This window comes from Lactuca virosa, chromosome 8 (assembly GCF_052849685.1).
Source record: "Lactuca virosa cultivar CGN04683 chromosome 8, Lactuca_virosa_CGN04683_v6, whole genome shotgun sequence".
NCBI lineage: Eukaryota > Viridiplantae > Streptophyta > Magnoliopsida > Asterales > Asteraceae > Lactuca > Lactuca virosa.
The window spans coordinates 128,703,432-128,727,683 of record NC_136433.1 but is presented as its reverse complement, the minus strand read 5'-3'; the positions used below and the strand labels follow the sequence as shown (position 1 = coordinate 128,727,683).

Here is a 24,252-nt window from a genome sequence, read left to right as displayed (position 1 = left end):
GTGTTGTAACACACATTGTGCCATATGAATCTGTGAAAATGAGTCGGTTTGTGGCCAAAATACCTATAGGTTTTAAAGTCTTACTGCAATGCTTATAATGAAAGAGGCCAAGAAAAAAAGGTGTAAGTTTGTAAAAACCGGGGCACTAAGGGCGTGTTTGGAAAAACTAGATGATATCTAGAAGTTGAAGTTAATAACTGTTATTTTTATTTGTTATACTTGGAAGTTTTCAGATCATATAAAATTATATAAAAATCAATTATTTAGAAAAGATAAATATATAAATATATTTAAAAAAGATTTTTATAATTAGATTAAAAACTAAAAAATCGTAGAAACTTGTAGAAGAAAAAAAGAATGTTAAACAAAGCAACAATACACCAACACATAAACACGTCACACACATTATGAAAAAAAAATATGTGGTATGTACAAGGAATAATGCATGTTTAAATAAACAATTATTTTTTTATTTAAATATAAACTAACTTACTGTTGCTAATGTGGGATTAGTCCATTTGATAGAGATGAAAGCTTTTTAAATTGGTTGTCTCATGTTCAAACATAGGAGTAAACAAATTAACTAACTTGATGAATTTAACTTGTAACCACGACAAATGTTATTTTGTTTACTGTTAATTTATTTTCAATTGTCTACAAATCTATCTCACATATGTTAAAAGTTATTTTGGATAATATAGTTTGTAAAATAACAACGGGTTTTATGGGGAAAAATCTTAATATTTTAGGAATTTTTTTAATAAAGTCTTAAAAGTTTTTTTTTTTAACATAAAAGTCTAATTATTTTGAGAAAATCACATAATTTGTTATTTACTGTTCAAATATAAAAAATGATTTTTTCGTTAATTTGAGCAAAATGTTAAATAATCAAGAATTTTCTATTAAAAAAAACTTTAAGGACTTTATAAATTTTTATTTCAAAATAATGAGAATTTTTTGCATAAAACCGAAACAAGAAGGGTAAAAATATAATTTCTTTCAAACGAGGTTAACTTAACTCACTATTAAATAAAGATAACTAAATTTAAATTTCGAAAATTAACATGCGCCAATGGTCACACTCAGGCAGAAAGCACATCACACGGATCGGGATCCGCAATATGCATCACCGTCCATTTGATTCACAATCAAACGGCTCCAATTATCTTACAACATTTCATCCGCCACCACTCGCTCCATCGCCACTAACTCAAAACTTTCAAATCCCGCCCTTCTTCAAAACCCACATCTATAAACTCCCCCATCATTCATCAACAAAGTCATCTCACTCCTCACTCAATCACAACTCAAATTCAGCATCTAACCTTGAGCTTGTTTCAACAATGTCGGGACGTGGAAAGGGAGGCAAGGGACTCGGAAAGGGAGGAGCAAAGCGACACAGGAAGGTTCTCCGTGATAACATCCAGGGAATCACCAAACCCGCCATCCGAAGATTGGCTCGTCGAGGAGGTGTCAAGCGTATCAGTGGCTTGATCTATGAAGAGACTCGTGGTGTTCTCAAGATCTTTCTTGAGAATGTCATCAGAGATGCTGTAACCTACACCGAGCACGCTCGCCGCAAAACTGTTACTGCAATGGATGTCGTCTATGCTTTGAAACGACAGGGCCGTACCCTATATGGGTTTGGTGGTTAGGTCTAGGGTTTTGGTTGTGTGGTAGTGTGTATTCACTGTAGATCGTATCTAATTTCCCCTTCGTTGTATCCTGTTTCAATATCGTTGACATACCCCATCTCGGGGTTTGAATTTATGTTATGAAATCCCTCTATTTTCTATAATCGTCTGAGTTTCATCATCTGAATCTATAAGCTTTGAATTATTACATACAATTAATTTTCACAATATGTGACAAATCTGAGGATGTTCTGAATATTCATTATCTTTCAAGTTTGTTCTAATGTTGTTGTCTTTTTTGAGTGGTTTGTAATTATTGATAGGATATTGTTTACAATTCATACCAATTTTAATATTAAAAGTGGCATTGAGTGATTTGTACTTTGTTCTTCCATCAACGGTAGATCTATGTTTTCTCTCCGTGTGGGTCCAAACATCATCAAATAATATATCAGTTTGCTGGGGCACGTGTAGATTCTTACATACATACATATTACATGGCATTAGCTTTGTATATTTACCAGATTCCTCTACGAGTTCCATAACAAAAACCCTTTTCGGATTGAGTTGGGTTTTGAATTTCATTCAAGCTGGCGAAGTATTTCACTCAACGCGACGTAACTCCGGCCAACGGCCGAGGGGATTCCGGATGCTGGTCGTTTCAGGCTGCCGGTGCCGTCCCCGACATGGCTATGCCGAGTGATGATGCGGTGGTGATTCAGAAAGGGAAGAAACAAGGGGACCCATTTGTAATTACGGTCAATTGCCCCGATAAAACTGGCCTCGGTTGCGATATCTGTTGGATTATTCTTGATTTCGGGTTATATATCGTTAAAGGAGGTTAGTACTATTCTTTAATTTATCTTATACGATTTCTCATATATATCATCCCCCAAAATCCAATGTGTATGTTCTTTAGGGTTCAAATATTTCTCATTCAATCAATCTGTTTATGTTCTATAGGATTCGGGTATTGCTGAATCTATCGTTTTTCATGTTCTTGTGTTTTTTCTTGAGTTAATACCATGCGATGCCACATTATGTTATTTCGTAACCCTAGAGGTTCTTTTGAGTTGGAGAATCCATTCTTTTCCTGTTTGATTATGAAATCTGTGTATTTTGTCTAGATTTTACAACCGATGGAATATGGTGCTACATAGTATTATGGGTGTTCCCTCATCCGACTTCACCAACTGTAAGATGGTCAACCCTAAAAGAGCGTCTCCTTTCTATCTGTCCAACATTTTCTGTATCAGCTTACTTAAATGAAACACCCCCAAAACCATCACCTTCTCCAGTCTACCTATTGACATTCTGCAGCACTGATCGAAAGGGATTATTAAATGGTACTTTTTTCATCGTGTAGTTTACTTTTGTATTATATTCATTTCACAATCTGATGTGTTGTTATTTATTTTTCATTTAGATGTGACTCGAGTGCTTTTTGAGCTTGAGCTTATGATCCAGAGAGTTAAAGTGACAACAACACCAGATGGACGTGTCATGGACCTATTCTTTATTACCGATAACTTGTGAGGGTTTGTTTCTTAATACTCCTTTGCACTCTGTCTACATTTATTTCAATTTGGGTATTATAAAAATTGGGGCTTTTTTGAATTCTTCCTGCCTCTTTCTTTCCCCTAAGTGCTGTATACATAAAAAATGGATAAATGATGAGTGTTGTATACATAAATATTGTTTCTTGTTTGGACTTTGGACTCTATCTGGATGTGAGTAAAATGACCATTTTACCCTTCTATTTTGCAAGAAGAGTAGTTAAAGATTTGTTTAAATTTCTTGAATGTATACCTTTTTTTTGCTGCAATATTACTTCAGGGAGCTATTACACACGAAAAAGAGGAGAGATGATGCATGTGATAGATTGCATGATGTGTTAGGCGAATCATGTACAAATGTGGATATCCGGTCAGCAGGTTATAAAAATGACAGCATCCCATCTATCTCTTCTCTTTCAGAAGAAGCTGCCCGAGAATTATTCCGGTCAGAATTATCAGAAACAGAAGAACGTTCACAAGCTCTGAGTACAGATGTAAAGAAGTTAAAACGAGCCAATGTCATAATCGATAACTCCTTAAGTCCAGCTCATTCCCTCCTTCAAATCAACTGTGTTGATCACAAAGGTTTTCTCTATGACATCATGCGAGTGTTAAAAGATTTTGATATACAGGTTACAATTTATATTCATACATACATACATACATCATACATGTTACATTTTGTTTAATGTGTTTCTTTTGTGTTTGATAAATGATAAATGTTGCTGTGTGGTTTTTGAGTTTTTGACAGATAGCTTATGGGAGATTTTCGCCTGTTAACAAGGGGCAACGTGATTTGGATCTTTTTATCAGACAAAGAGATGGAATAAAGATTTTGAATGTTGAGATGCAAGATGAAATCATTTCACGTTTGAAATTGCAAATGCTACACCCGTTGCGTGTGATTATAACCAATCGTGGGCCCGATATGGAACTTGTGGTTGCTAATCCGGTGGAGTTATCCGGTAGGGGTAGGCCACAAGTGTTTTATGATGCTACTCTTGCGCTGAAGGTTCTTGGGATATGCGTGTTCTCGGTAAGAGTACTATATGTTATTTCTGGGGCGGGGGGTAAAAGTGTAAATATACATGGTTTTGTTGCATAATGAGTGATGGTTGTGTATGTTTTGTAGGCTGAGATTGGAAGGCGGCATTCAACGAGAGAGAATGGTGTATGGGAAGTGTATAGGTTCCTTTTAGAGGAGAAAAGCAAATACAAAACGGTGGTTAAGAATCAAATTGTTGACAAGGTTAGAAGAGCACTAATGGGATGGTGAGGTATTACTTTGTTAATTTTTTTTTCAAGTGTCATAAGAATCTCTAAACTCTCAAGACTTGTAATACTTCATGTTTGTTCTAGTTAGTTGGGAGATTGTGATTTATGTTTCCAATGTTAGTTGTGCACTAATTTGATTTGATTTGATTGGATTTGGTAGGTAGATAGAAGATGATGTTTGCCCTTTTTCTCTCTAACATAATTTTATTACTAAAAGATGTTTATAGAAGCTTAACCATTTTATTTGGGATTACACAAAAAACTTTTTTATTTTTGTTATAATCCGTAATGGTTTTGTATTTAAGTGATTTGCATGTTATATATTAATAAGTTGTGTTATAAATTGAAAATCTCACAACTAAACTTGATCCAATATAATTATATTTTGTAGAATCTTTTAAATGAAACATAAACTTTGAGAAAACCAATAGTAACGAGAAGTGGGTTAGATTGGGCTTACATTAAAGGTGGAAGTTGATAAAATCCAATTGGCTTAGGGGCTGTTTGATTGCCTCCTAAACCCAGTTTGAAGTTTGTTTTTTATGATCCCGATCTGAGTCTTTGTGTTTGATGCCATCAATATAGCCTCTAATTCTGTCAACAAGCCTCCGGAATCCTCCGATTTGACCCAAGGGAAAAAAGTGTCTCGGTCAAGATGACCCTTTTGCCCTTTGGCGCCAGATCGACATTGCTTCCTACCTTTTATCTATTCCAGACGCTTCCTCCCACCTCTACCAAGGGCTTTCATGATGACTCCTCCCACGTCCACCCAACGCCGCCTCCGACCCTCTTTCATTGGTAATACTTCAAAATTAAATACGCTAGATCGAAGATCTTTCAAATTTGCGCCTTCCACCTCCATCACCGATTTTTGATATAAACCTAACTACCTACGTTCATACAAAGATCGAAGGTCTTACAAAATTGTGTCTTCACGAATTATGCTCTAATTTCTGCACTTGTTGCCTTCGCTCTAGATCAATCAATTAAGGTCTTCACAACATGGTAATGATATGATTTTGTTAATTTCGCTAAATTTGACATGAATTTAGTTTTGGTTGTATGTGAAATTCCTTTTGATTTTGAGTTCACGATTCTATAATAAACCCATGGTTTGATCAAGTAGATGCTTGTATTAGTTTGAAGTCAGATTAGAAGGGTTAAAATGGTGTTAGTTTATATGATTGGTAGTGGCTTCGAGGCGAATGTTAAAAACCTCAAGCAAGAATGTGTGACATTCTTTTTGAATTTGGTATGTTTTTATTTGGGTTTGAAATGATTATGTTTAATTTGGATTTTGTATGACATTCTGTATTTTTTTATAATTATTTAGCAACTTTATTCATATAGTTTTTCAAACAAATATATTATATCCAACACAACAATATATAACATAAGGGTAAAATAATAATTTTATTATTCAACACAACAAGTCAGAAACATAATCAAACAACATAGTTTCAGTCAGATGTGGACTCAGTTAGAAGTTCTAACTCAATCAACATTAAACCAATCAACAACTATCAAACTATCAAACTACCCCTTAGTTAAATTTTAGCTTGAACTAGAGTAAATGTTACCCATGTTTTGCGGGGGCGTAATCTATAAATTTTCTATTTGATATGAATTATTTTTGTAATTTTTTAAACATATGAACCATTTCTGTAAAAAAAAAAGTATGCACAAGGACATTTTCTGCAAAGCATGGGGACAATTTTTATAATTTATTTTCTATACATAGACCAAACCTGCCAAAATACGATAATATTAAATATATGGACCGTTTCTGTGATTTTTTTTTGCATAAGGACATTTCCTGTAAATTATAAGGACAATTTTCGTAATTTATTCCACACAAGGACCAAACTTGTTAACATATAAAATTGTTGTGGCCAAAATGAATATTACACATAGAATGACCAAAGGTTGTAATATTCTAAAATCATGTGGCACAAATCAAAAGTACTCTTCTTTTTGCAATTGAAATTAATATATATAATAATGTGTAATTTGCTTATTTTTACAATAACATATAGACAAAATTGCAAAAACGATTTTCGTGATTGTAGAAAATATGTGGTTTTAGTTTAATTTTTTTGTATTTGTTCCAATGATCTAATTTTAGATTTTTTTATGTGGTTTTGGTCCATGGTTGTTATTTTTTGTGGGTTTGCTACATACACAATTTGAAATGACGAATATGCCCATAAATTAATTTTTTTAATTATTATTTTAATTAAAAAACCAAAAAAAATCCACCCCACCCTACCGAAGTCATCACCCCTACCCTCTCTTTCATTCTCTCTCTCTTGGACATCATCCTCCTAACACCATCACCCATTTCATGTTGATCAATACCCACCCTACCTAAAACTTAAACTACCACGACTACTACAACATCTGCAGTTCAAAGTTCAAACCTTAACTTCATGGATGCCGACTTCACCAGAGTACCCTTTTCCGATGGAGGACTTCGTCGGAGTACCCTTCAGTTGGATCTTCAAAGTAACATGTCACTTCTTCACTACATTTCCCAAAGTGCTTCTTTTTTGCACTTCTCACACCATTTCACTTCCTTGTTACCCCCAAACTTCTTGTCATTGGTGTCAGTCTTCGAAAATTTGCTCTTCATGTTGGATCTTGAATATCCTTCAAATTTCTTATTTTCTCCTGGCTCAACTCTCTCCATACCCTTTTCTCTTATCTGGGTCTTAACATTCTTAGCTGCCCAGATGACTGCCTTCAGAGTAGTTGCTAGCTTTACCATTGGCCTGGAATCCGTTGATAGTCTACTAGCAAACTTGTTTATCTTGGAGAGTTAAGTAGGAACCAAGTAAGGAAGTAACTTCATTTTCTTAGTAAAACTTGCAACAAATACGTTGACCCTCATCTTTCCCTTCTTCAGATTCTGGAATTCATTGTTGATCCCCACAAGGTCTTGCTCAGAACAATACTTACTCTTCAGTTGCTCAATGAAGTTCTCCCATGACATCTTTCCTGTTTCTCCCTTGAGCATGGAACCAGCCAACAATTTCCACCAACTCAGTGCACCGGTCTTCAATTTTCTTGAAGCGAAGATTGTTTTCTGCCTCTCGCTGCAGTCACAACTCTTGAATACCATCTCTATTTCAGATATCCAGTCTATGACTTCCACTGGTGTTGGACTTCTAGAAAGACTTGGTGGTTTGGATTTCATAAAGTCTTTATACTTGCATTTCCTCCATCCAGGTTGTTTCTCCTGACTACTTGTGGTTCTGCTTGACTAATGGTTTTGCTATAGTTTCCTTCTTCTGACTGTTCCTCATTCAGTTCAGGTTGCACAACTGGTACAGTAGGTTCATCTCTATTTTCCCGTAGGATTCGTCTACTCTTCTCTATTTTCCGGTATTGCATGGCTTGCATCATTGTCTGCACTCCTGCCATCGTAATAGGTTCAGGTGTAAGGGAAATGACCAGTGCATGCTCCACTATAAGAGGCTCATGCTGCTGAGTTCCATTACCGTTCTCCAATATGCTACGTGTTATCACCATGATGATCTGCACACCAAAGCAGGTGTTCAGTGTCCGAGACACGAGTTTATTATGATAGGGGAGGTTTTATTTATGTTTGACGCATAATACTTCTTATCGCTCTGAAAAGTTACATGCAAGTTCTAATACATTAGTTATACATTTAGAATCATGAACACATAAAGTTTTCAAATCAAGGTCAGCAATAGACCTTATATATAGTCAAGTAATAGCAATTTAGGTAGGAAAACCTAAGGCATGCTATAATATAAATCATTTAGCACATAACAACAAATTAGACATCTTATCCTAAAGTAAGCTAGTGTTATTGTCAATTCAGGTATATTACCTAAAGTATAATAGACATACATCTCACGATTCGCTTAGCAGTGTAAGTTTAAGTCTAAAAATCATTATATTCTAGTTCGCTTAAACTAATGCTCTGATACCAACTGTGACATTCCCATTTTCACAGCCAATTTAAAACTTATTTTATGCTTATTTAAGTGAGAGTGTTCATTAAATTGTCGAATTTGTTCCTAAAACATAATTATTGAAGTATTTCTAAAGAAATACATTTCATTGTTATATAAAAGTTTGGGATGTCGTCATCGATTCAAATACATAAACATAAACTTGTCTTAACAGACTATACAACAATTTATTATATTATGGCCTAAAACTCCTCAAATCACTCATCATCACTGTGTAAGATGAAAGTAACCATGCACTCATTTGTTAAAGTGGATGACGGAAAATTTTGGCAGCGCTTCGCCTTAACATTTAGCTTTTCTTTTAATGCGACTTAGGTTCATATTACTAAGTCTTAGTTAAATTTTCTGGTGACTAATGATAGTTTAGATTCCTCAACAATCCTAATGTCTACATCAAGATCTATCAAGTAAGGAGCAACCAGGTAAGATCATACTGGAGGTAGGGTCCGTTTGGTATACAAAGTATACTGTTTTGAAATCCCACTTTAAACACCTCACTAAATCTAGCCTAACCATCACATACATAAGTAGATCAATCAGTAATATTACTTGGAATCACTAATAAATCTTATTTATAAATTCATAACAATGACTATGAATATAAATATAAGTTACGCTGAAAGCAATATAAGTGTAGCTTAACTAACAAATATTTTCCAAACGAAAAGTCAAAAATTGCACTGACAGAACTCCGACCTGATAGCTTCTAATTGTTGGTCTCTCAGAGACCTCAGAACTTCATCAAAATATCCTATATACCAAGATTTTTTGGGCCAAAAGAGTGGAAATTTGAGAGAGAATGTTTTGGAATGTGTGGGAAGTGAAATTTATAGACGAAATTTTACAGAAGCGCGCCACGCCCCGGCCTGTTCGGGCTCTCTCCTCGCTACACATGTCATGCTCAAACTGGTTCGACCTGGACCCCTTCTAGAAGCGCACACCGCGCCTCTCGCACGCGCGTGCAAATTTCTAAATTTTCAAAAAATCATAACTTATTCATACGAGCTCCTTTGTTTGACGTTCTTTATATCCACGCATAGCTATCGACGAGTACTACAACTTTCATTTAGACTCTATCAGCTAATTTTCACTTTATTTTTGAAGTTATATTTTTAACAGACTTAGAATGTAAAAGTCCGTATAAAAATCATACTTTTTTCATACAATATTCGTTTTTGACTGTCTTTATATCGACAAAATCATATTTATGTGATCTTCGATTCTCGTTTAGATTGTTTTAGTTAACAATCGACCGTTTTGAATTTCGGTTTCCGTGCTAACACAGTTGCACTGAAACTTCAAAAACCCGTAACTTCCTCGTACGAAGTCAGATTTTTCCGTATATGATTGAACACATAACGTCTTCATATGAAGTCAGATTCAAGCATTCCTTATATTCCCGAGATCATCATCACGACTACTTCAACTTCCATCAATGCTATTTATCCTAATTAATATTTTATATTTTAATGTTTATTTTAGCCTTAATTATTAAGTTTTCATCTAATATTATATACACATAATATTTACACATAAATCAAAAATATTCAAACAACTTTGTTTCATTTAATCATAAAAAGATTACAATTGTCGACCAATGTCAATTACATATCTTATTAATGCCTAACGAGAAACAAGGACGTTACAAAACACATCACCACCCTGCCGAAAGACAAACACCCCTACACACAAAAACCAGCTCCTGATGGGTTTTGATAAGCAAAAAATGTTTATGAAAACAATTTTAACGGCAAACAAATGACTTTCAAGTAACTAGTTTATTTTTAGATCATATTAACAAAAACATAAAGAGGATCCAAATACATGAACTAGAAAGATAATAACAACCATTGGATGTTAAAAAGATAACTTTTGAAGCCTTTGATCCAATTGGAATTGAGGAGTTGATGAAGATAATAAAAGAACAAGAAGCTTCAACTTCTCTGTAAGTATCCAACATAAAAAATAAAACACTTGGAATGCTAGTTCCCATCTTGTATTTGAAGTACTTCTTAAGCCTTAAGTGATTAATACAATTAAGCACTAAGGAGAAGCACTTCTACATAACCATCACTTGCTACTTGTCTTCATGAGAGAGAGAGAGAGAGAGAGAGAGAGAGAGAGAGAGAGAGAGAGAGAGAGAGAGAGAGAGAGAGAGAGAGAGATGCATGCTACTATTTTTAGAGGATAAACAAGGGAAAGAGTAGTCTCAAATGCAAGCCCCTACGTATGAGCCGGATCACATGTAATACGTTTTTTAATATTTGAATCTTCCTTACTTATATTCATGTACGTTTTGGATATAATATAGTTTTTGTTATCTTTGCTTGGCATGACTTTGACCCTTCACTATTGTGGTTTGTCAACTTATGTCTTTTTAAGTTTTTGTTCAACTTATTTTCTACTATTTCTCGAATATATTACTCTGGGGCGGATTTAGGGTGGGTCACCGGTGCCACCGGCAACCCCTAACTTTTCCGGTCGTAGTGGAAAATTTTTCGAAAATTTTTAAAATTTTTATTTTTTCTACTATTGTGCAACCTCTAACTTTCCCGTGCACCCCTTACCGAGAAATCTTGCGTCCGCCCCTGATATTACTGTCGCCGCAACACGCAGCGGGTAAAATCCTAGTTTCAAATAAAACAAAAGTTGACTTTCAAATGTAACCAACTGATATGCAAGTATCAGTACGATGGTAAGGGACCTCGAAATGATGCTTGTTGTTAAAACGGATGATTAGGAGAAAATATAAAAATAATATGTATTTGTGGTGAATGATACTTGATAGGTATTTTTGTAATTTTCTCAATTCTAAATTGCTTTCGATATGAAAATCAGCTGATTAAAGTTATTAAGATCGGAATTATCTACTTTTAGCTTTTAAGTGTTTAATGTAAATTTCGTGTTTTCAATGTGAATGGATATTTATGGATGAAACTTGCAGATTGTTCTAGTGTCGTAGCATCGCATCATTTACTAATTGTGGATTCCTTTGAGTATCCGTTTTAACAAAAGTCATGATCTCTTGAAAGATACGTCACCTGGTGTCATCATCAATTTTGATTATTTGCACCGGTGTTCCCTTCCTACGCGTGTGGTGTTTCTTTGCTGCCACGCCGCATCCCACCACCGTCGCTACGCCATTGAATCATTTCCAAGGTTTTGTCGGTACTCCACCATTTGCTAACTGTTCCTCGGAGAACATCTTCAACACATCATCAAAATCAGAGTTAGGGTTACGCTTTTAACACTTTCTTCGGTTTGATTCCAAATTAAATGCTCTGTTATTAGAAGAATGGGACCATTAGCCTATACTCAAAGAAGCTCTGCTTATTTCTCTGCTCTCACCCAAGAGATCGACAAAAAGCTTCAGAGGGTTTGCCTTTGCCTTTTTGTTTACGTCTTTTCGTTATTGGTTTTCTTCAACTGTGTTATAAGTTGAATTGATATGGTGATTTTGAATCTGTGCATTGAGGTCTTGTTTTTCCTGTGTGTTCTGTTCTTCAGGCACTTGCTTCACCAACTCAAAGACGCGATTTATTACAACAGCTATTTGCAGACGTAGCTTTACAAGTTGATGATCGAGCTAGAGGTAATCAGTAACCGACACCATTAATTATATGCTTATTTACTTTGGATCTCAGAAATTTACACTGTTGATCATTTTTGGTACTTTGATTGATTTCCTCGAACGGGATTGAAATTTGAAACAGATATAATCCTTGAGGATGCGTTACAGATTAAGGGTTCTTTATGTTTTTACGATGTTCTTGCTGACCATTTTGCGAATGAACTTGAGCGAGGGAAACCAATCATTGATTTGATCGTTCAACTATGGAGCCAGCCTTTTGCCTCTCATATATTTGCATTATTGTTCCATAAATGGGTATGTAGAGCCAGCCTGTTTATTCAATTTATGTTAATATTCATTTAAATCCTCAAAAAAATCTATTTTACAGTTGTTTGAAGTTGAAGTTGATAGTCCAGATCTCCTCCTTCGCTACTCCTCAGCTCTTGTCCAAGGTGCTATGAATGTTTTCTGGTATGGGGTTTGCAATATCAGACATTTTGTTTGATTTAATGAAAGTAGGTTTTGTTGATACATGTATTATGTTTATTGGTAGGATTGACATCCAGACAAACACCACCCATTTCCAAAGTCTTTTTAGGGTAAGACACGTTTTTACTTGTTGGTTTATTTATTGTTTGTGCATACTAAATTGAGACTTTTTCCATTTTTAAATTGGTTCTTAGTATCTTCTTGAGGATGTTGCATTGGTGCCCGATAAGTTGAAGAAAATCCCTTTGCAGGTTAAGTAGCGATATCAAAATGACTCCACAATGTATAATAAATGTTACACAATAAAACAAGTTAAAAACATTGAAAAATTAAAACCCCTTTTTTTATTCTTTCGTCTGTCAGGCTCAAAGAGATCTGTTTCTTCTTCTTTCAAGATTTATATTCCTTTATAATCTAGGTAGGTATATACCTTAAAACCGCTAGTAAATCTTAAATCTCTCCCTTTTACCAGTTTAGATACTGGTTATAATCTCAAAGAAAACGCTTGTTACAGATGAAAAGCTTGAATCCTTATTTCACCACTTCCCGGAGTTCCCAAATGCTTTCTTGATCGGTGGGCCCGCGGATGTTTTTGTTATAGAACTAACTAATCAGGTGAGAGCTACAATACAATAATAAAACAAAATCTGGTCCAATTCAGACATTTTTAATTTTTAAGTAACATTAACCATATTTGTGAAGCTTCAAAAATTAAAAGTGGAGCCAGTGTTGTTACATTACCTGTCCCACATTAAAGTTCTTCAAGGTTTGGAACTTCGAATGACAACAAGTACCAGACTTAAAACATGTTTGTACAGCTTCACGTCTCCTGGTGGGCCCATGTATCCAACACGAGCCGTTCGTCACGCAGCCTGGGATGCTCTTGATTTTCTTTTTCCGGTGAGTAATTTTTTTTTATATATAATTTTATCATCAAATAATAAAAATATATGATTGATTAATAAATGGGGTTCTGTTAATGTTAATAAGGTTGGGCAATATCCTCGACATGTTATAAGTTTGTTTTTCCGGCTGTTATATCCATGGTACTGGCCATCCTCTTGTTGGAATTTTGTGTTGGCATGCATACACGCCATATTGTATTCGATTGAGAGGCTCATTTTCCCTACACATAAGTTGAGGGAGCCCCACATGTAGCTGTTGTGGAATTATGTTTGTTGTATTACGGTTGATTGTACTTGAAACTATATTTTGTATACCCTTTTTTCAAGTTACATTGGCTTGTGAATCCCTTTAAATTGTTGTAGTTGATAGATACACAAAAGTCTCAACCCAACCATGTCACCAAGTAAAAAACTGAGCAGCTACAACCTGTTTGTCCACATTGGCAACATGTTAACTAAAGTTACAACCATATTATTAAATGAAGCACAGAGAAAACTACCTTGAACTCCTCATACATCTTCCAAGAACTAGTTATTTCTGGCAATTGATGTAGACTTTGATGCTTTTCCATGTCTTGAAGGATGAACAGATAAAAAGAAGATGATAGAGGAGTACAGACAGACATACCACAAACTGAGTATCATAATAATCAATACAATACAACGGTCTAACATCTATAGTAATAAGGATAAAGCTCCATAAAAAGAAACTAAGTTTCTACAATCCTCCCACCCTACCACCAGTTTTAGCCTAGAGAATTGGGTATGTGTTCAGTTGACAAAAAACAAAATACAAACAAGGTTTTGGTGCACAGCTGATGATTGATGATCTCAGTTAGTTTGCATTGATTCCTGATGATACTTCTCCAAATCAGCATCAAGATCATCTGCAGATATCTTTTCTCCACCTCCACCACCACCACCACCACCACCACCACGCCCTCCTCCTCCTCCTCTTCCACGTCCACCACGGCCCCTTCCAAATCCTCCACCACCTGATCTTCCACCAAACCCACCAACCCTTCCTTGTCCACTGCTCATAACATGCATCATAACAAAATTAGTAAGAGATCAAGTATTCAAGTAAATGCTCTCTTATTATGTAAACATTCTCAACATGCATACTACAAATCCACTTCATTTCCTATTAAAATGGATTACACATTAAGCTGTACCTAAAAAGGAGAAGATTTTAACACCTAAACACCATTTTGTAATTTGTCTAAACTTTTGACAGTTAATACTTGTTATGAGGAAGTTGAACGCTAATTAGTAATATTACATTACAACACAATACAACAAAATTGTTTATTTGTATCTTTGAAGAATAAACTAGCTACCGATATCAAATTATAACTAAATAAAACATAAGAATCTAGCTAAAGCTATGCCTCAATAGGTTTAACAAGATTTACCCTTAAAAACATTGGACATCCAAGTTCTTATTACGAAGATTACTTATGCAAATGAACTAAAAAAAGGTGATTATCAATGCATTTAACCCAAAAGAGGCTATATGCATCTTAGTTATAACTTATACCATGAAGTTCTACCTAAGATGATTACTCACGCAAATGAACAATAATAAGGTGATTGTCAGTGTGATTAACCCTAGAAGGCAGAATAGATCTCAATTACATTGATCATGTTATCAGTCAAACCTACCAAGAACCTATTTTACTATTTTACTAGTTGACATTTATGTAATCTACAAGCTATCACCAAACCACCTAATGTCATTTGATATTCAAGCTTCACAACTAAATGCAACCAAAGATTCAAATTACAAGAAAAAACCATACCTTCTTGGAAAACCATTCATATTTCCAAAAGAGTTGTTTGCCAATGGAAGACCAGCAACAGGAGCTACAATGTTTAATCCCACAATCTCTATCTTCATTGGCTTCCCATCAAGCTGGACATTGTTATACCTTTTGACAGCTGCTAACGCATCTTGCCTTCTTGAATACACAATCTCAGCCGTCCCCTGAAAGAAAATTTAGTTACAACAGAATCACAGACATGATACTTTACAAAAGGTACTAAATCCTTTAAAGTTACCTTTGATCTCCCACTTCTATCATAATGTATAGAATACTTTTTCAGGTCACCAACTTCTGCAAAAAGCTCCTGCACAGATTGAAGTGGTTTCATCCATGTAAGATTTTTACCCAAGAACTTCTATGATTTTCCAGTAAACAAAATAGAAAGTATAGTGTGCGCAAAAAACAATTCCATCCACAAATCGACCAAAACAGTATTCAGATACATCAACTACACTTCACTCTTTTCTTGTTACTTTTAGGTTTTGCCTAACTACACGCAACCATTAATCTCTACTATAACTTAGATTGGCTATGTACCATTTAATTCATTCTCTTGCACACGAGTAAAAGAATCTGGAAATAGATTTATACATCTTCAAAGAATCTTTATGATGTATTGTAATTTATACCAACTTTGCCTTCTACCAAGTACCAAACTTAGAAGTACAAAGATTTCAATTTCGCGTTTATTAGATCATATCAATAAACAAGAAACAACCAAATCAGTTTGATTTTTTGAAATATTCAAGTCTGATTTTTTATGGTTAATCCAAACATTGGAGTACGGTATCCAGATCTAGCCAAAGTTAGCTACCAGAAGTAAAAAGAAAGTAGCAATCACCTTAATATCATCATTCGAGACACCGTAATCAAGGTTTGATATGTAAAGCTTCGTCCCAGTTTCAATCGCAGATGGACGGCCGCCAGGTCCAACGTTCCCCATGACCTGATCCGGAACACCGAACATGTCATGCCTCCAAGCCGCATCTGGTGCCTAAATCAGACACGGAAACGCTTTACAAACATACTTTAATCATCACCTACATCTACATACCAACCTAATAAACATGACAAGCATCAAATCTACCCGATCTAAAACTAATCAACCTTAGGTCCGCCGTAAGGAGTCGCTCGGTTAGCACCGCGATTATTGAAGCGACGTGCAGGTCCAGGTCCAGCTCCTCGACCCCGACCCCGACCACGACCACCGCCATCGCCGCCGCCGGATTTCTTATTGTTCTTGATGAGATCGTCAAGAGACATATCTAAAGCAGCACCGGCCATTACTCCAAATACACCGTCGATTAGCGAAAAGAAGACAAGTTTAGAGTGAATTCGTGGCTGTAGATGAGATGAATAAATTAGGGTTTGGAATCGAGAGGGAAATTTTCAGGATTCGGGTTGAATGATTCGCACCATAACGCAGATATTTAAACCTGGATATTTATTAATTGGTGATAAACCATTTTAAATATGTAAAAATCAATTGGTTTCGTGGTGTAGTTGGTTATCACGTCAGTCTAACACACTGAAGGTCTCCGGTTCGAACCCGGGCGAAGCCATTTTTTTAATTCACATTTTATTATCCTCAATCGGTGTTCTTTTTGTATTTCCTCTCACCTTCAAATACAAACACTTTCTTGTAAAATATTTAAAATTTACTGGACTTTTCCTTTTTTCCCTCTAAAGAATGAAAACGAAAACAAAATAAATCGCATACACATAAATTTATGAACTCTATTTGCTCTAAGAAAATGTAATGAAAACACATTTTAAGTCTTCTGAACTTTGTTTTGTTACAAGAAAAGATGATGAAACAAATATAAAATTGCATACGAGCAAAATCAGTGGCGAACGCAGAAAGTTTTAGTAGGGTGTCCCTCGTACTTTAAGTCGGTGCACCTAATAGAAAAAACAAAAAAAAATTATACTACGTGCCAGAAATTGAGCAGTGGCTCGGGATCCCCAAAGCTCCACTACGGTCTGCCACCGAGCAAAATTTAACATTTTGCTTTTTAAACATCATGAATTTGTTTTCTTTGTATTTTCTCGCCATCTAATTCGTACCGGCAATTGGGCAAGGCCATATTTGTTTTCATTTCCTAAAACGTGAATTTGTTTATGTTTGTATTTTTCTTTCCTCTAAGTAGGGTGGTTCACTATTTGGATAAAACTGAATTATCCAATTGGACAATTTGGATCGGGTATTTTTTGGTTCGGATATTCGGATTTTTTGATTGGATTTCACCAAAACCGAATTATTATTTTGGATTACGGATTGGTTTGGTTTATAAAATAAGAACTGAATAGTCCAAAAAAACCGAATAACAATTTATTATTTATTTATTTTTAATATATCTATAATTATTTATTAATTTTATAAATTATTTTTTTCAAAAAAGTTCAAAATGTTTCACCTAATAAAAAAATTAATATGCATTTTCTCTTAAAAGTGTTTTATCTATTAAATATTAAATTATAATATAGGTTCTTAGTGGTTGTTTATAAATTATAATTACAACTAAATAAGTTGTTTTTGTTTCTTCTATAAAAATTGGATAATATTATAATTATATATCGTTTTAAAATGTTATGCCTTTTGAAAACTGAATTATAAAAACCGATCTAACCGAATTATAAGTGGATTGGATCAGATTGGATTTGAATTTAGTTTGGACAATTCGGATCCATATTTTAAAACCGAAATCAATTTTGATTTACTTAATTGGATCGGATCGAACTAATCCATCCAAACGAACACTCCTACCTCTAAGCAACTAATTTTCTATAGAAAAAGTAAAATATAAAAATAAAAATCGCATACAATAAAATGTAATGACGGCGAAAGCATGCTGATGGGAGGCTATTTTCAGTAGCCATATTGTATAATAAAAAATCATTTTCAGGCTATTATTTTAATTTTAATGTTTCTAATCGCGCATTGTTTTATCATTTTCTTTTTCAGTGTTGATCATTCTATTGCAGTTGCAACTACAGTTGAGTTTACATGAAGTGTTGTAACATCAAAGTCACTACATTATCAATTTTATTGAAATCGAACATTTCATCCCAACTCATAATTGTCATCATCTGGCTGTTAAGAAGAGAATAATGACTTTCCAAAACGACATTCACTTCGTCTGTTTCATTCTTTAATCGTCTACAAAATGTTCTTCCCCAAATTGAAAATATTCACAATTTTCCTCCATAACAAACTCACCAAGTGAATAAAGATATTTATTGACTTCTACACAAGACTTACCATCATTTGATGGATTTTGCACCTCAAATGACTTATCTCCTACTTTATTATACTTCGGTTAGTTTTCTCAAAAGCAAAACTTACCTCTCCAAACATTATAACTTAGACTCAGGGGCGGCTCAACCAGTTTTGAGGCTTTAAGCGAACCAAAAATTTAGGACCACTTGCATTTATTATATTTAATGCTATAAACCCTCCTCCTTTATCCGGTCTTGAGACCGGCAATAATAAACTAAAAAGTTTAAAAATGGAGTAGTTAATTTTTTTTATGTATATGTTTTTTGTGAATATATTTCAGAAATAAAGTTAACCTTAACATCACTATGTATTAACAATTATGTCACATGGTTAAAGAAGACGGGGGAGATGGGAAAACATGTAACATCCCAAAATTTAAGACCAAAAATTTCGTTTTGATTAATTAAAGACCGCTTAATAAATCTTGCTCAATCATTTAATAACATTATTAATAAAAAAATTATCAGAGTTTTAAATCCCAAAGATCATCTAGTGCGGAAAACATGGTGTGATGCGCTGCGATCGCCCCGAGCTCCTTCCTTGGAAAAACCTTAATACCTGAAACAAATAACTGAAAACCGTAAGCACGAAGCTTAGTGAGTTCCCCCAGATACCACAAACCATACATATAAACTGATCCATACATGCCACACGTAACCATGAGTCATACATAACAAACATATCCATAGTCAAGTAAGGTGCTATGTGCCAAACATAGTCTTGCTGTATTGCCACGGGCCGCACGTGGTCTTTCTTGTCAAGCCTGGGGGCCACTCCCTGGGTCTTACAGACAAGTGCCAAGGGCCACCCCCTGGTCTTCCATGCAAGCATCACAAAGACAACTATGCATACTACTCTACTATGCTACTCAGCATACAGTGTGCCAGGAACCACATCCTGGTCTTTCATTCCTAATAGTATACAGTGTGCCAGGAGCCTCCTCCTGGTCTTTCATACATGTTGCCTAGGGCTAACCCCCGGGTCTTCCTACCATACATAATAACATACTTTGTGCCAGGAGCCTCCTCCAGGTCTTTCATGCATAATGCCTAGGGCTAACCCCCGGGTCTTCCTACCATACATAAACTAAATGGGCCGGCATTGTGGCCGTAGACCCATACAAACAGTGAGGAGACTCACCTCGTACTGCTGACGCTACTGATAACCCTCTGGCTGCTATCCAACAACTCTCTGAACTGTTGCTCCTCTAGCTCCCCGAGCTACCGATACCAATAATAGAAACACTTAGCCTAACTGTCCTCAAGAAGTCAACTAAGTCAACTCTGGTCAAAGTCCCTCTCAAGGTCAAGGTCCTGGTCAAAGTCAACCTTCCAGTTGACTCGACTCGTCGAGTTGTTCTGCCAACTCGCCGAGTCTATGCTCTTCAAATCCCAAAACAACCCCGACTCCACTCGTCGAGTCTAGCGAGAACTCGACGAGTTCTCCTTCATGTAACACTTCGGGACTATCTTCAACTGACTCGCCGAGTTCATCCTCGAACTCGTCGAGTTCATCATCATTGTATGAATATCTAGGCCATGACTCGCCGAGTTGTATGAACAACTCGTCGAGTTCATCTTCATAACTAAGAAGATTGTCTTGGACTCGCCGAGTTCCTCTTCGAACTCGTCGAGTACTATGATCTTCATGTCCATTACGGACCCAGTCTGGCTGAATCCTTCACTACTCCACCCACTGATCCGAATCATAACATAAGGGTTTGGGTTTACGACCCGACTCGCCGAGTCCATGAACGGACTCGTCGAGTCCACCTTGTGACATCTCTATTCTGTCGATTACAGTCCATTCCAACACTTCCAACTCATAGATCTGGACTCCTAATGCTAGCATTGCACGTAAAGTTGCTAACTTTACGTGCATGCAAGGTGCTATGAGGCTAGAACACTCAATCCAAGCTACAATGAAGGCCTAGGTCATGAAATGGGACCTTAGCTGGATAAAGCCGACAACTTTGAGCTTCTAAAGCTCAAGAGTGTCCAGATCTGTTGTCCAATCCATCCGCAAAGGCTTAATACTCAGATTCTATTTGGAAATGATCCAATTGTGACAAAAAGGCAAGCTAGAAAGAGGATCCATCAATTGAAAGCTCAAGGTTTAGAATTTTTACCTCCTAACAGTTTCCAAGTCGATATGGAGGCTGGATCTACTCTTCCTTCCTTGCTCATTTCCCTCCAAGCTTCCAAGATGCACTCTAAAGGCCCTTAATCTTCTCAAAAGCTCAAACAATGGAGTTGGGTGGCTAGGGTTTTGGGTTCTGAACGAGAGAGGCTGTAAATGAACCCTAAGGAAGAGAATAAGATGCTTAAATAGGGTACCAAGTCCCGGAATTAGGGTTTCCAAACCCAAACCAGACTCGCCGAGTCGGTCACTTAATCGTTGACACGGAACCCGCTCCGACTCGTCGAGTTCTTCCTTGGACTCGACGAGTTGACTCCCTTTTGACTTAGGGTTTTCCTTCCTTTCTCGGCCTTTCTGATACTGGGTGTTACAACTCTCCCCCACTTAAACTAGACTTCGTCCTCGAAGTCCGCCACGGTCAACAGTACGAGGTGAGTCTTCAAACCTTGAAGATGTCATCTTACCAGTGGTAAAGTGGTAACCGGATGGTTATCAGTGGTAAAGTGGTAACCGGATGGTTATCAGTAGCTAGTGGTAAAGTGCCATCCGGTTACCACTTTACCACTAGCTACGCACTCCGCCCATCCGATCCAAACCTTGAAGATGTCATCTTCAAAATAACCCGATCCTTACTACCTTCGGGTACAACACTTTTACTCAACCGGTAACCTTACCGATACTCCTGTTACACTTACCCTTGATACACAAGGGGTTCACCCTCTTACCCTGCACTGCCTCTGGCCTTTCCAAGGCACTTTCCACAAGCAACATGCCTTCCCAGTCTCCTTCGAGGACCAATCCTCTGCTGAAACCGTGATCCCGGCCACTCCCAGTACCAGAATAATCCCACAACGATGCTCCAATACTGAAAACTCCACTCAGCGTGAGAATTCAGAAAATTCTTCGGGTAGCAGATCCCTCTCTGCTACGATTAAGGCTCAGACGAGAAAAGCATCACCGAGCCAAATCATTTACTCCGAGATCATTTGATTTCGCGGTGAGCAACTCAACACCACCCGATCAGCTCACGGCTTCTTACAACAAATCCCTCACTATCATTCCTGCCTGAAGTCCTGATGACTCCCATCCGCCTACCGGATGAACCGAGACAGCCCTGGTCCCAACTGATCTACCGCCTTCCGAATCCAATCATGATGTGACCCACTCACATCCGAGCGGCTGCCCCGCCCTATCTTGAACTATCCGAAAAAAAAACCCTGCCAGCGAATCCCGCATCTGATATATTCGTACTGTCGAATAGGGACCGACGAATGCTACGGCCACCCCGTAGTCTTAATATACTCATTCTTCCAACTAGTGAATGCTACGGGCCACCCCCATAGTCTCACAACACTTCCGCGCTACCAGCCAACTAATACTACGGGCCACCCCGCAGTCCCACCACATTTCTACGCTATCTGCCGACTGATGCTACGGGCCACCCCGCAGTCTTACTATACTAATGCTACTGGCCACACCGCAGTCTAACTATACTAATGTTGCGGGCCACACCGCAGTCTAACTGTACTAATGCTTCGGGCCACACCGCAGTCTAACTATACTAATGTACGATTGCTACGGGCCACACCGCAGTCTTACAACTCCCTTACTCTATCTGCTAACTAGTGAACGCTACGGGCCACCCCATAGTCTTACAACACTCCCACACTATCTGCTAACCATTGCTACAGACCACCCCGCAGTCTTACCACACTTCTCATACTATCTGACCATTGGTGAATGCTAAGGCTATCCGGTAGTCTGACAACACCTTCCACACTGACTCGACCGCTGATCATGGTCTTTCGCTTACTACTAATCCGTACATACCCATAATTGAGCATACAAGCGCAATCTAGTACCCCAAGCCGTATTCATGCCCTAACTGAAACTCCCAACTGATTCTTCTGAAATCTGCTATTGGACATCCCGCGAATGCGACCTCACAATTAGCAAGTTTTCCGAACTTCCAATTCACACTATCCTCAATTCATACAGTTGCCTGGGTCGTCTTTCTCCCTGACAGGAGAGCGAAACTTATCCCAGTTTCAAAACCGCTTCTGCTCCCATAACATGATTGCTTCTCCCCCACTTAGCTTCGGCTAAGTCTTCACGGCACGCGAAAATCAGAGGATTTCCATTCCTTCCTCCATTACCCAAAAAGGCATGATAACTACCATCGCCTTAATATTGCTAGCGATCCGTCACTAGCCCACTCCAAATACCGAATACTGGATGAACACTTCTTGCATCCCCGATACTGATAATCCCCTGAGCTCAACTGTCGTCCTTAAGGTCTGAATAACTAATGCTCAGAGCAACCTCTTCAGTGATAGACCACTTTCCTTGATGCTTCCAAAAGCTATCCCAAACACCAAGACTAGAACCACCGAACCCTGATGATGGTGGATGCCTACTCCATGAACCCTGCCCACCGACCTCCACGTAACGCTCCTTAACCGTTTTCGGCCGTAACCGAGATAATACTGGATACTTCGAACCCGAAGTAAATGATGACCTTACACTAGCTACTAATAGTTTCTGGTATGCAATTGGCATATGACAATTCTGAAAATACAATCTGAATACAAGCATAGAGACGACTCATACGTACTATCACCCGAGACCGAGCTAAGAACAGTCATAATAGATATATGATCGAAAATAGCCATTGATACATACCTGCAACATTCCCTGCTGTAATCCAGATCTCCCTCATCCGTCACTACAAGGCCCTACCCTCTCACCCATCCGTAATCCTCAAAGTTGTTGGGGCAGACGCACTCCCTGCTCCTCCCCTCATCATCAGGCAGTCGGCCTTCTTGTGGCCCACCTGATTGCAGTGAAAACATAATGGGCTTGCCCCCTGTGGGCAGTCCCTGCTGACGTGACCATCACTGCCACACTTGTAGCAGCCTGAATTCCTGGAACGACAAACTCCCTCGTGCAGTTTCCCGCACGTGCTGCACTGACTTCGGCCCTGCCATCCTACTAATTGCTGATCTGAAGTCTTGGGTCTCTTCCTGGGACCCTCCAAAGTATGCATCTGATCCGACCTCCTCTTCGCAATGTGCTCCAAATCAATCTCCCTTTCCCGCGCCCTGGCAATCATAGAGTCCAGGGTCGGGCATGCCGAGAAGCTGACATGCTCCCGAATATCAACTCTCAACATGTCATGATAGCGGGTCCTCCGTATCTCCTCATCCCCTGCATACTGAGGCACCAATAATGCCCTCTCTCGGAACTTGGCGGTAATCTCTGCCACCGACTCTGTCGTCTGTATCATGTCTAGGAACTCCCTGGCCAGCTGCTGAAGCTCCACAGCCGGCACAAACTCCGCCCTAAACCTGGTCACAAAGTCGGACCAGGTCATAGCTGTTGGATTAGTGTCTAAGTCCATAACTATAATTGGTATGTACTTGACCCGACTCGGCATGGTCCATTTGGGTTGCATGGCATCGGAACATTTGGATAGACCGTTTATGAGGAAAAGACATTTTGTGACATATTAATATATTATAAGTTCTAATATATTAATATGAAATCATGTTATTTAATTAGTATTGATCAAGA

General features: G+C 37.5%; 4 protein-coding genes and 1 non-coding gene across 5 annotated transcripts; 4 read left to right on the top strand and 1 right to left on the bottom strand.

Moving 5' to 3' along the window:
* The first annotated feature begins 1,106 nt into the window (after positions 1-1,106).
* LOC145129672 (histone H4-like) lies at positions 1,107-1,798 on the top strand. The gene has a single exon (XM_079064437.1). It carries the CDS (start codon positions 1,122-1,124, stop codon positions 1,653-1,655), a length of 534 nt encoding a protein of 177 aa, XP_078920563.1. The 5' UTR covers positions 1,107-1,121; the 3' UTR covers positions 1,656-1,798.
* Positions 1,799-2,104: 306 nt separating this feature from the next.
* On the top strand, positions 2,105-4,580 carry LOC145129670 (ACT domain-containing protein ACR9-like). The gene is made up of 6 exons (XM_079064436.1): positions 2,105-2,474; positions 2,762-2,980; positions 3,061-3,166; positions 3,471-3,822; positions 3,942-4,226; positions 4,323-4,580. The coding sequence occupies exons 1-6, from the start codon at positions 2,321-2,323 to the stop codon at positions 4,464-4,466; spliced, it is 1,260 nt and encodes a 419-aa protein (XP_078920562.1). The 5' UTR covers positions 2,105-2,320; the 3' UTR covers positions 4,467-4,580.
* A 6,812-nt stretch (positions 4,581-11,392) lies between these two features.
* Positions 11,393-13,764, top strand: LOC145129081 (uncharacterized). Its single transcript, XM_079063831.1, has 10 exons — positions 11,393-11,845; positions 11,977-12,061; positions 12,183-12,355; positions 12,429-12,511; positions 12,594-12,639; positions 12,724-12,780; positions 12,893-12,947; positions 13,044-13,144; positions 13,232-13,429; positions 13,520-13,764. The coding sequence occupies exons 1-10, from the start codon at positions 11,765-11,767 to the stop codon at positions 13,685-13,687; spliced, it is 1,047 nt and encodes a 348-aa protein (XP_078919957.1). The 5' UTR covers positions 11,393-11,764; the 3' UTR covers positions 13,688-13,764.
* A 295-nt stretch (positions 13,765-14,059) lies between these two features.
* Positions 14,060-16,684, bottom strand: LOC145129082 (THO complex subunit 4A-like). Its single transcript, XM_079063833.1, has 5 exons — positions 16,368-16,684; positions 16,102-16,254; positions 15,496-15,564; positions 15,237-15,421; positions 14,060-14,467 (listed from the first exon to the last, which is right to left on the bottom strand). The coding sequence occupies exons 1-5, from the start codon at positions 16,542-16,544 to the stop codon at positions 14,266-14,268; spliced, it is 786 nt and encodes a 261-aa protein (XP_078919959.1). The 5' UTR covers positions 16,545-16,684; the 3' UTR covers positions 14,060-14,265.
* Positions 16,685-16,748: 64 nt separating this feature from the next.
* On the top strand, positions 16,749-16,822 carry TRNAV-AAC (transfer RNA valine (anticodon AAC)). The gene has a single exon. It is a non-coding gene; the product is annotated as a tRNA-Val (tRNA).
* Positions 16,823-24,252: the final 7,430 nt, after the last annotated feature.

What these genes read in the sequence shown, in the direction of transcription:
- LOC145129672 (XM_079064437.1), top strand. Translation starts at nt 1,122, where the DNA reads ATGCATCACCGTCCATTTGATTCACAATCAAACGGCTCCAATTATCTT.
- LOC145129670 (XM_079064436.1), top strand. Translation starts at nt 2,321, where the DNA reads ATGGCTATGCCGAGTGATGATGCGGTGGTGATTCAGAAAGGGAAGAAA. An exon ending in GTTATATATCGTTAAAGGAG is followed by an intron (nt 2,475 to 2,761) that starts GTTAGTACTATT and finishes TATTTTGTCTAG; the next exon opens with ATTTTACAACCGATGGAATA. An exon ending in TTGGGATATGCGTGTTCTCG is followed by an intron (nt 4,227 to 4,322) that starts GTAAGAGTACTA and finishes TATGTTTTGTAG; the next exon opens with GCTGAGATTGGAAGGCGGCA.
- LOC145129081 (XM_079063831.1), top strand. Translation starts at nt 11,765, where the DNA reads ATGGGACCATTAGCCTATACTCAAAGAAGCTCTGCTTATTTCTCTGCT. An exon ending in ATTTCCAAAGTCTTTTTAGG is followed by an intron (nt 12,640 to 12,723) that starts GTAAGACACGTT and finishes ATTGGTTCTTAG; the next exon opens with TATCTTCTTGAGGATGTTGC. An exon ending in TATATTCCTTTATAATCTAG is followed by an intron (nt 12,948 to 13,043) that starts GTAGGTATATAC and finishes CGCTTGTTACAG; the next exon opens with ATGAAAAGCTTGAATCCTTA.
- LOC145129082 (XM_079063833.1), bottom strand. Translation starts at nt 16,544, where the DNA reads ATGGCCGGTGCTGCTTTAGATATGTCTCTTGACGATCTCATCAAGAAC. An exon ending in ATAGAAGTGGGAGATCAAAG is followed by an intron (nt 15,422 to 15,495) that starts GTAACTTTAAAG and finishes ATTTTCTTTCAG; the next exon opens with GGGACGGCTGAGATTGTGTA. An exon ending in ATGAATGGTTTTCCAAGAAG is followed by an intron (nt 14,468 to 15,236) that starts GTATGGTTTTTT and finishes TGTTATGAGCAG; the next exon opens with TGGACAAGGAAGGGTTGGTG.